General features: G+C 37.8%; 1 protein-coding gene across 1 annotated transcript in view; it reads right to left on the bottom strand.

Moving 5' to 3' along the window:
- The window catches only part of lrrc7 (leucine rich repeat containing 7), a 94,263-nt gene that overhangs the window by 22,675 nt on the left and 59,465 nt on the right, over positions 1-12,123 (bottom strand). The window contains exon 26 of the mRNA XM_055164758.1: positions 8,154-8,399. Within this exon, the coding sequence (XP_055020733.1) occupies positions 8,154-8,399 (246 nt within the window). The remainder of the gene's footprint in view (positions 1-8,153; positions 8,400-12,123) is intronic.

Raw genomic sequence — 12,123 nt, forward strand, 5'->3', positions numbered from 1 at the left:
CCAGTCAAATGAAGCCAATCGAGGCCAACAGTTATAGGAGCAAATTTGGAGTGACCTTTGGGAAAATGAGCAGCTCATTGATCTGTTATTAATGTTCATATCTTGATCTACTGACAAAATAGGCATCAAAACTATAGACCATATAAAGAAGTGGACTAGGGGAGTGAACAAAATGTTTTAAGGTCAAAATCACAATATTAAGTCAATGGGAGCCAGGGTCATAAGGAGCCAGAAGCACCTCCATGTTCACTTCCTATTTGAAAGCTATGTCCATTTACAGTCTGGTTAATGGTTAATTTGAACATTTTAAGACTAAAATGACAAGGCTCAAAATGACAATATTATAATGTAAGTCAATGGGAGCCAGGGTCAGAAGGAGCCAGAAGCGCCTCCAAGTTAACTCCCTATTTGGAAGCTACGTCCATTTACAGTCTATGGTCAATTCGAACATTTTAAGGCCAAAATGGCGAGGCTCAAAATGACAATATTATAATGTAAGTCAATGGGAGCCAGGGTCAGAAGGAGCCAGAAGAACCTCCATGTTTACTTTTTTTGGAAGCTACGTCCATTTACAGTCTATGGTTCATTCGAACACTTTAAGACCAAAATAACAAGGCTCAAAATGACAATATTATAATGTAAGTCAATGGGAGCAAGGGTCAGAAGGAGCCAGAAGAACCTCCATGTTTACTTTTGTTGGAAGCTGAGTCCATTTACAGTCTATGGTTAATTCAAAGGAAAAAAAGAAACACATCATAATATAATAATGTTTTTTTTTTTAAGTGAAATGAAACAAATATTTAGGTATAAATTTCTACCAATATCGCCCATCCCTAGTTGCGTTATTCTGCCAACAGTGACCCATCACAAGGAAAAAGGAGGACTGTCAGTTGAAATGGTAAAGACAAAACAGCTGGGGAGAGAAGAGACTCTTGAACTCTAAAAATAACCAGAAGCATCTTAAAACCCCACACAGACCATCAGGGGATATTTTTAGAAAGTCCATCTCAAGTCGACACAAAGATGGATTATAGTTTGAGGCCAGGGAAGACTCAGTGAGGACAGAGGAGAGAAAAGGACGCTAAGATGAAGGGTTTTTGGTTACTTCATGCCACACGATCACCATCACAATGAGAGAAACTGGGCTTGAAAACAATGAGGAAAGACTTGCCAGGCTACAAGCTGAAAGGTTTCACAAAAATATCATGTCATTTCTATCTTGATGGAAATGGCTTGATTTCCAATGCAATTTTGACAATAAACACTTTAAGACAAGAAAATGTACTAGTTTCTTGACAGGAACAGTATCTAAGATTTAAATTTTAAATTCCATAAACCTGACTTATCTGTGTCCCCAAGTATGAGGTAAATTTTAGTGATAACACTCTAAAACTATTCAGGAAAGGTAAAAATTTGCCATATTTATGCAATTATTATCAGTATAGGCTCTATTCACGCTTACGTCACAAACCAGGAAGACGTTTGGAAACATGCGATGACAATTTCCAGTGTATTTTATTATTATTTTTTAATTAATGAAATCATTCAATGCTTTTACAGTTAATTTCATACAGGCAAAACAAAAGACATACAAGACGCACGAGTAGTAACATAAATATACAGGAAGAGATGGAATAAAACTGACTTTCGGTGTACTTCCCGACACTGGACTCGCCGACCGACTGTGATCAAACCCACTGAAGTAAATGTGATCAATGGTAAAATGAAGACTGTATACATATGTGCTGTTTGAAATCATCTGGAATTTGGCGTCTCATCTCTTCTGCACGTACCCAGTGCACTCGGAGTTGTGTGTCAGTGGGGAAATGATGAAAACTGAGGTATGGTTGTAATTGTTGATTAGACAAACATAACGGAACAACAAAGTGACATGGAGATGAAGAAAACTGGGACATTTTCTCATTTTTCCTAGATTTTGTCAGACAGTCCCTGCGTTTGATTATCTTCCCACTCTCATTTGAACCACAGATTTGACGTCACGTCTGAGCTTGAAGCTTATTATTATGCTTCGCATGTCGGACTACGTGGATTATGATTATGACTATTCCCTCATCTTATCACACTGCCACTTTAATTAATTACATTTTTGAAATGTCATTTTATTCATTTTATATTATGATTTCTCTTCCATTACAACCTTAGGGACGTTAACGCCTGTTAAATCAAGTATTTGTTCAATACTGGCCTCACTGCAACACCGACTACCAAACCCACAGGCAGTGATATGAACGTGTTAAGTTACTGCAGTGATACAAGTGACTGAAATTGTCATTTAAACCACCAAAGTGTCCAAACACAATGGAAACACTTCATATTTACATGTCACAGTGGGAGTAGCCGTCTTGGATTCTGACTCAGAATTCTTGCTTGGCCACTTTTTCCACCACCAAGGTCCGAGTCGCGCCGTCCCAGGAAAAGGGGCGTGTCACGTGTGTTGCTAGGCAACTTCCTCAGAAAACCGATTCGAAAGGATAATCGACCTCAGGGTTACTACCGCAGACAGAGCCGTCGGAAGTTGTCATGTGCATGTTTCCTAACGTCTTCCTGGTTTTATAACATAAGCGTGAACAGAGGCTGTTGAGTTCAGTTTTGTTGTTGTGATTTGAGCCTACATGCAGATCATCAGATCAAAGCCAGAGAACCCCACAGTAACACAGGTAGAACATGCAAACGCCACTCTGAGACCAAACTGTGGAAAAGTGAAACTACTGCACTAGTGCAAAAGTAAAATGCTATGGTATTTTAATGACTGTACTGTACTGTAAAACTCTCTTCTGCTGTTGAGAATGGATTTCCATGAGCTATCAGTCAGTCATATGTTCAGTATTTTTTATGTTGGTGTCCAGGCAGATTTCTTAAAGTGGGACTAAAGTGCCCCCTGCAGCCAGGCGTTTGTATCAGAAACACTTGGCTGTAATCAAGGCAGTCCTGCATGATGTCACATAGTACTTGAAATTGCAGAGGCCACTGGAGGCAGCACACATTTAAGATTTTGAAAAAGAAGCTGCAAATTTACCTAAAGTTGCCAAAAAATGCTTAGTTCCACGTGTTAGTTCCACTTTAAGGAGTATGGATGACTCTAACTCAGAAATATTAGTATTGATATTCAGTATAGTTCCCCAAAATCTAAACTAAAACTACATTTTCTCAGACCAAATCATTGTAATTTGCAGTGTAAGTTAAAAATAAAGCATTTCACTTTGGTTTCCTATTGAAATAGATTCACCATTCCACAGTTTCTAGTTCTACTTTTGAATGCAAATGTACAAACACCCTTTTCACAACCACCTCGAATCTCTGGAGTGAAAATGCACTGACCACCAACATCCAATGCCAAGTCAAACCCAGAGACCACCAAGAACGCAAACACAGAAACATGAACCAGGGTCTCAAATGTGCACAGTAACTACGGCAACAGGACCAGCACCACCAGCACCACCAGCACCAGCAGCACCAGCAGCAGCAGCACTCCGCACAGAACCTCCCCCCTCCTGGTTCTGCCCGCTCGCTGCCCCCTGGCACAGCCTCGTTCACCCACTTACACTTTTCTCTGCCTGTAACACTTGAGATGAATAAGAGCCACTGATATTGGACCCAGCATTTAGACCACTCCAATCCCGACTTTGCATCTAAAAAATCAGATCACAATCATTTTATTATTCATGTATTTAACAGACGCTTACCACCAATGAGGCATAAAGAAGGCTAGAGGAACAGTCGCCATGGTAATACATTTGTGGGTTTGACTCACTCTTTATACAGTACGTGACATTTTGAGGACTTTTCACCATTGATTTGATTTGATTTGATTTATTAAAATATAGATTAGAGCCAGGAGACGGTAATATTCTACTCAAGAACTCATGGAAACTAATGTAGAGAGTTTTCTTTTCTTTTTCGTCTTTGTTGATTTGATTTTTGAGCGTTACTGTATTTGATGCCCATGTTCAACGATTCTTATGCGATTTCTACAATTTCACGATAAATATCATATATATTGTCTTATTGTTCAATATTTGGTGGATGGAACAATCATTTTTGGGGGTCATTGTACATCGTGTGTGCTTTTTCTTTGCAGTACTGGGAGATTCTTGGTTATTTTTTGGCTCTACAATAAGATTTAAGCCATAAAATGTTGAATTATTAACTTCTATAACTCATTACAGATGCAAACAAAATACAAAAGAGTTCCATTCTTTTGTTTATTTATTGTAGCTTAAATCTGCTCTTTCGTTATCGTGTCAGTGGCATAAATTCCGATAGTTTTGTTCTTTATGTTTGTTTTGTTGGCCCAGATTTGTTCATAATGATTACACTATAAAACTATTCTAGAGTTTAAATTGTTAATAACATTTTTTATCAGATGTTATTTGTCTTTCAATGAATAAACGGCTAATTTCAGTCTCTGCTCTGGTATCGGTTGGTATCGATATTGGCAAATACTTCAAGCCAGTGTATCGACATTGGTATGGAACCACAAAAAATTGATTTGTGCATCTCTATTTTTTTTTTTTTTTCTAATAAAAATCTTAGTAAATAAAACAACTATCAGTGGTTTATGAATATTTATTGTGAAAACAGGTCCTAATAGAGACAAAGTGAGTTCTCTGCATTAAAAGGATTACACCAAACTACCATTATATGTCAATTTAAAGCTTTTTCTAAGGTGGAGGATCTGCTACTCGCTTGTATCAATGGAGATGTTATTTTCTGGCTGAAAAGTTCCACAGTAGGGCATTAAACACATGTCCCCTGCATTTGTTCCCTTACATGTGTTTTATAGCTCAAAACATGAAATCTTATCATGTGTGTCTCCATTGTGATTAGCAAGTTGATTTCCTACTGTATACACTGTAAACCCAAACGTTCAAAGTAATTCAATAGATGAAGTTGTGTTTACTCAAAGTTTAATAGTCCTGCTAACTTAATTATGTCAAGTTGCTGCAACATGTTTTTTTTTTTTTTTTTTTTTTGAGTAATTTTAACTAATATTTCTTGATTAAAGAAAACTATTAAATGAGCATAACTTAAAAACACAGATGAGGTACAATTTAGTAAAATTAAGTAATTAAAAATAATATGTGTGTATAATGTACTATGTTTATATTATAATGTGTAATGCATGAAAGTATATGCGTATTATTCAACTATTATATAATATTGATTACATTAGTAAATCCCCTGATTTTCACATGTGTAAAATCCTACATTATAGTATAAGTATATGATATTATACATATAGACACATTATAGATATATATTATACACACCATTTTTACTAGTCTAATCAGTATTATATAATATGTATATAGTTTGATAACACATACTTACTATCAGTGTTGAGAAGGTTGACTTTTAAAATGTATTCCCCTACAGATTACAGATTACAAACCCCAAAATGTAGTTTGTAACATAATCCATTAAATTATTTAAAGTGAGTAACATAATCTGAATACTTTGGATTACTTGATTTTCTGTAGAGAAGCAAAGACGAGGAAATCTTCACATAAGATGTTTTGTCTGCTAAAAGAAAATAAAAAGCCCAGATTTTACTGAACCAAATTAAAAATATTATTGAGAGAAGAGGAGGAGACATGGTCCTCACAGCCAGTGTTGGGAAGGTTACTTTTAAAATATAATCCCCTACAGATTACACACCCCAAAATGTAGTTTGTAACATAATCCATTAAATTACTTAAAGTGAGTAACGTAATCTGATTACTTTGGATTACTTGATATTGTCATGTTTTTTTAAACGACATGAATGTAGCGACCACATCCTGAAAATTCTTGTTTGTTGTCTTCAAATTGTCTGAGCCCAAGTCTCCATGAATAAGCAACTGTTTGCTGTAGAGAAACAAAGACCACGAGATCTTAATATAAGAGGTTTTGTCTGTTAAAAGACAGAAACAAGATCAGCCTTTCCTTAACCATATTAAAAAATATTATTGATAGAGAAATTATTTTGTATATGAGATCACCTTAAATTATGTCAACCTACTGTTAGGTGTCATGTTGTTTAGACCTGGTTTAGTCCTGGTTTAGTCCTGGTTTAGTCCTGATTTTTAGACCTGGTTTACTCCTGATTTTAGACCTGGTTTAGACCAGGTCTAGACCAGGTCTTTAGTTCTGGTTTAGTCGTGGTTTAGTCCTGGTTTAGTCGTGGTTTAGTCCTGGTTTAGTCCTGGGTTAGTCCTGGTTTAGTCCTGATTTTTAGACCTGGTTTACTCCTGATTTTAGACCTGGTCTAGACCAGGTCTAGATCAGGTCTTTAGTCCTGGTTTAGTCCTAGTTTTGTCCTGGTTTAGTCCTGGGTTAGTCCTGGGTTAGTTCTGGTTTAGTCCTGGGTTAGTCCTGGTTTAGTCCTGGGTTAGTCCTGGTTTAGTCCTGGTGTTAGTTCTGGTTTAGAGGTGCACAGGAGGAAGCGAGGTTTACGCGAGAAAACACGTTCCACACGCGGCGCACGAGACGTCGGTGTCCACGCAGTAACTACGGAAGGAGACGTGGGCCGCGGGTTCTCAGTTTGATGATGATGATGAAGGTGTGTGTTTGTGTTTGTATGTGTTTGTGTGTGTTTGTTTGTGTGTGTGTGTGTGTGTGTTTGTGTGTGTTGTGTGTGTTTGTGTGTGTGTGTGTGTGTGTGTGTGTGTGTGTGTGTGTGTGTGTGTGTGTGTGTGTTTGTGTGTGTTTGTGTGTGTGTGTGTTTGTGTGTGTGTGTGTGTGTGTGTGTGTGTGTGTGTGTGTGTTTGTGTTTAGGACAGTGGTGCAGATATTATGAGTCTATGCAGGTTGTTTTCACCAGTGCCAGTAGCTCCTGTTTCACATTTAAGTTGTAGGCGATTTTATATTTGTTTTTTTTTTATATATTTATCTCACATCGGGAGAAGAATTTCCAAGACACAAATGTGTTTTTACCAATGCACTGCTGCTTCCACTGTGTGACTGACACCGCCAACGTTAACATGATGTTTACATCGCTCTTACTGTCGCGTTCTGTTTGGGTTTCTGGGAATGAGTGGAATTACCGAAATAAATAAATAAATAAATGGGATGTAGCACAAAATGTGAAAACAGGAAAATACCGCCTTGTAATCCACTTATTTCAGCAAAGTAACTGTAATCCAATTACCACTCATTGAAACAGTAACTGTAACTGAATACAGTTACTCATAACTTGTACTCTGATTACGTAACGGCGGTACATGTAATCTGTTACTCCCCAACACTGTTCACAGCATGATTTAGTCCTGTTAAATTTTGTTTTAGTCCTGGTTTAGTCTTGGTTTAGACCTGGTTTAGACCTGGTTTGGACCAGGGTTTAGACCTTGTTTAGACCTGGTTTTAGACCAGGGTTTAGTCCTGGTTTAGACCTGGTTTAGAACTGCTTTAGTGTCCGGTAATGAGTGGAATTACCGAGAAAAAAAAAAAAAAAAAAAAAAAAAAAAATGGGAATACCCCAAAATGTGAAAACAGGAAAATACTGCAGCGTAATTCATTTATTTCAATCAAGTAACTGTAATCCAATTACCACTCACTGAAACAGTAACTGTAACCGAATACAGTTACTCATAATTTGTACTCTGATTACGTAACTCCAGTACATGAAATCTGTTACTCCCCAACACTGGTTGTACTTCATCTGGGGTTTTAAGCTACTCACTTATACCTACAATAGTTTCCTTTAATCAAGAAATATTAGTTAAAATGACTCAAAAAGAAGAACATGTTACAGCAACTTGATATAATTATGTTAGTAGGACTATTTCTAAAACTTTGAGCATACACAACTTAATCTATTTCATCATTTTAAACATTTGAGTTTACAGTGTGTAGAATAATCAAGGGAACAGTAATATCTCCAAAGAGACAAGCAGGTGATGGACCCTCCTCCAGAAAACTTACACAGTACATCTTTAAGGCTTTTAATCAATAAAACTCCTGCTCAGTTTTTACATTATTTTATTTATTATTTTATTACTCTTCCCACTCTCACAAGACGGCCAGCACAATAACCACGGCGTCAGTATCCACGCTTCCTTTGGCTTTCTTTATTCCTCATTGGCTAAATACATGAATAAATGATTAACTATAAACAGCAGAATATGCATTTTTCCCTGTTTCCTTCTCTTTACCTGCGAGGCCCCGTACGTCTCCGTGCTGTAGCTCCGGGCAGACAGGGGGCGGCGCTGCGTCAGGCTCTTGGTGGGGTACCCGATCATGGGCTTCTTCTGGTCCTGGTACGCGCTGTAGTCGTCGTCATAGCGACCGTTGCGTTTGTTGTGCAGCATCTGGGTCTGGGAGTCGGCCATGTTGGAGAGGGCGGACTGGTCCATGATGGTGGAATAGGCCAGAGCCCGACCGTACAGAGGAGGCTCCATCTATACAAAAAAAAAAACAGGAGGAAGATGTAAACAAGTGAGTGTGGGAGTACTCGCTTTACAAGAGTGATTTATGCATGAAAACATAAAAAAAAAATTCAAATAAGATATGACATAATGGTATAAGTAAGTGTTTGTAAGGATGATAAGAAGATTAAAGAAGATTTATGCTTTTTCCAAGTATTTAGTGTGGAATTATATGATTTGTAGATAATTGGAAACTATGATATTCATCTAAAACAATTTAATAATAAAAACAGGTTCATTGACTTTTTGTTCAAAACTGCAGAACTGATAGCCCCTCTACTCCCTTGTAATAGTGTCATTTCACAGCAAGCAGAAGATTTTCATTTGTTTTTATATTTTTTTAACTCTATATGCATTACCCACTACTAGGGGTGTGCAAAAAATATCACTGTATTCGTGATGATACAGTATCGATATTGTGGGCTGATGTATCGATATATACTGTCAAGAGTATTTTTGGGGATATTTTACAAAATCATTTAGTTACAGTTTTGTTGATTGTTCAGAGGACAGAAACTTGTTTATGCGACACATTTGACATTTTCACTGTTTTGATGATAAAAATGTTTGTGTTTCATATGAACTTTGCACAAGAAGTGGTTTAACAAAGACTTTTAGTGTCACAGCCATGATTTAGCCTAATATTTTCTGTTGAACTGTAACGCATCAATTTGAAACATATTGTACTGAATCCACCGTGCACTATATTGAGATATGCATCGTATCAGCAACTTCTTAATGATACCCAGCCCTACCCACTACCCAATCATTTTTAAAAACAATGTCAACTCAGCACAGAGAAGTGGGCAGAGATAGGGGGTAGGTGAAAACAGTCATTTTCTGAGGGCCTGTCCACACGACAATGTTTTTTGGACAAAACTGTGAAGTTTTTATTCGTTTTGGCCTTTCATCCACACGGAGCCAGCGTGTTTTGGGGTGGGCGAAAATGGTGTTTTTTGAGAACAGGTTCCAGAGTGGAGAAATCTGTGAACACCGGCGTTGCGTTGTTGTGTGGACAAGCAAAGCGCAGCTTTTGGAAAATGATGACGTCGCGACCCCGTCATCACCAGGGTCGTCTGATATAGAAGGCTGCAGCCCTCTGAACTGGCCTCCGTGGACTGCAAGACCGAGCTGCTAACAACACGCACCACAGATTACGCACACGGATCAATAACAAAGACTACACACGAGTAATTAAACTGTTGGATTTTGAGACCAAGTGATTCTAATTATTCTCATCGAAATCTTATGGCTATAAACAAAAACTTTGCAAAACAAAACGGCGATATTTGTATTATTTTGTATTGTTATCATTGTTGACAGCGCCACATACAGGTGTGGCAGATGTATTACATCATTTTCAATCAGTGCTCTGTTGTCGTCTGGACGTGAATGTTTATTGATCCGACACGCGTGTGGACGCAAATTTTTTTCAACGCCCCCCCAAAAAATAAAAAATCCAGTAGCATTGTCATGTGGACGTAGCCTGAGTCTCAAATGGATCATTGCAACATGTATGAATCAACTAAAATACAACTCTGTGTAGGGCAGAAGTGGGCAATTCTTTTTTCCATGGGGCCACATGAGAAACAGAATATTGTGGAGGGCCGGGCCAAAATGCTTAACTCAATTCCGCATAATATTAATTGTATTTCTTTATAAAATGCAGTAAATATCATTGTTTTGACGCACTGCTAAGACTGATAAGAGTTTATATTATGACTAAGCAATGAAAAAGTGAGGCTGCCTTACAAAAAATGGCAAAAGCTAAATCTAAAATAAAACCAATGCAGCTTTTAGTCCATGCATGAAGTAAAACGATAAAATATGTTTATTTTGTAATTCCAAATGAGCTTAAACGGGCTGATCAGAGTCAACCAGTGTTACGGAGAGCTGTACATGCTGAGGGAACACTATTATAACATATTTAAAAGTTAATAGAACCACTCAGTCTTAGTCAGGCTACTAAAACACATCTTAAACCAGTCTATTTCTGAAATGTCATATACACATCAACAGCAGGGGGCGCATAAACTCCATCTCTGCATCTGCTGTTGGAGTGAAGGAACTGGAGCTACACTAACAAATACAATAATATAAAGTTGTATAGTGCAAGCAATATGAATATGAACAGCACTGAATAATGCACATGAGCAGGTGAAGATGAGACACTGAAAACACAGAAAAGTGCTTTACCATGAGCTGACGTAAACCAGTGGGGGACAGGCGTTTTGAGAGCTGAAGAGGAACACGGACGAGGATTACAAAAGGAAACAAAACACAGCTACAGGCGTGTTTGGGATGAGACATCAGGACAGATATATTGATACTTTGCACATGGTGTCACCAGTATTCCCGGGGGGTAAAGCTACTGCTCTGTCTGAAGCTCTCATACTCAAATTAGACTTTAATCGGAGTTTGTTTTAACACAATCTCACCTGAAAGAATGGATTTAATTGGAACTACAATAATCCGTGTATCATTTGTTCCTTTGTTTTTCAAAATAAAACCAAAAATAAGCAAACGAAAAAACAACTATTTTCTTCATTATTTGTCTCCACAACCAAAATGAAAAAACAGATAACGGCCGTTTTCCATTTCATCCTATTTAGACCCTTATGGACTGAACCAGGACTGAACCAGATGGACATCCTGCTCCACGGGCTCGGGGTCCCGTCTCTCTCTCTCTCAAGTCCAACTTTAGTCCTGGTTTAGTCCTGGTTTAGTCCAACTTTAGTCCTGGTTTAGTCCTGGTTTAGTCCGTGTTTAGTCCTGGTTTAGACCTGGTTTAGTCATGTATTTATACTGGTTTAGACCTGGTTTAGTCCTAGTTTAGACCTCTTTTAGACCTGGTTTAGTCCTAGTTTAGACCTCTTTTAGACCTGGTTTAGTCCTAGTTTAGACCTGGTTTACTCCTGGTTTAGTCCTGGTTCAGTCCTGGTTCAATGTGAATTAGTCCTGGTTTAGACCTAGTTTAGTCCTGGTTTAGACCTGGTTTAGTCCTAGTTTAGACCTCTTTTAGACCTGGTTTAGTCCTGGTTTAGTCCTGGTTTAGACCTGGTTTAGACCTGGTTTAGTCCTGGTTCAGTCCTGGTTCAAATCTGAATTAGTCCTGGTTTAGACCTAGTTTAGTCCTGGTTTAGACCTGGTTTAGTCTGTGTTTAGTCCTGGTTTAGACCTGGTTTAGTCCGTGTTTAGACATGGTTTAGACCTGGTTTAGTCATGTATTTATACTGGTTTAGACCTAGTTTAGTCCTAGTTTAGACCTCTTTTAGACCTGGTTTAGTCCTGATTTAGTCCTGGTTTAGACCTGGTTTAGTCCTGATTTAGTCCTGGTTTAGACCTGGTTTACTCCTGGTGTAGTCCTGGTTCAGTCCTGGTTTAGACCTAGTTTAGTCCTGGTTGAAACCTGGTTCAGTCCTAGTTCAGTCCTGGCATCACAGTTTAAGTCACAGAAAAAGGAAACAGCCGTTATCCCTTTTTTACATTATTCACTTAAACATAAAATCGAAAAAAAAAATGAAAAAACAAATTGTTACCTGTTTTTCATTTTGGTTTTAGAGACAAATAATAGAAAAGAAAAAGAAAAGAATTGTTTTTTTCGTTTATTCTTATTTTTGGTTTTATTTTGAAAAACTAATGAACGAATGCTACACGGATTTACAACATATGAGCAAATATGTGTTTCTCTCAAATA

Source organism: Boleophthalmus pectinirostris, unplaced genomic scaffold (assembly GCF_026225935.1).
Source record: "Boleophthalmus pectinirostris isolate CB_2022bp ecotype Guang Dong unplaced genomic scaffold, ASM2622593v1 HiC_scaffold_7, whole genome shotgun sequence".
Taxonomy (NCBI): Eukaryota; Metazoa; Chordata; class Actinopteri; order Gobiiformes; family Gobiidae; genus Boleophthalmus; species Boleophthalmus pectinirostris.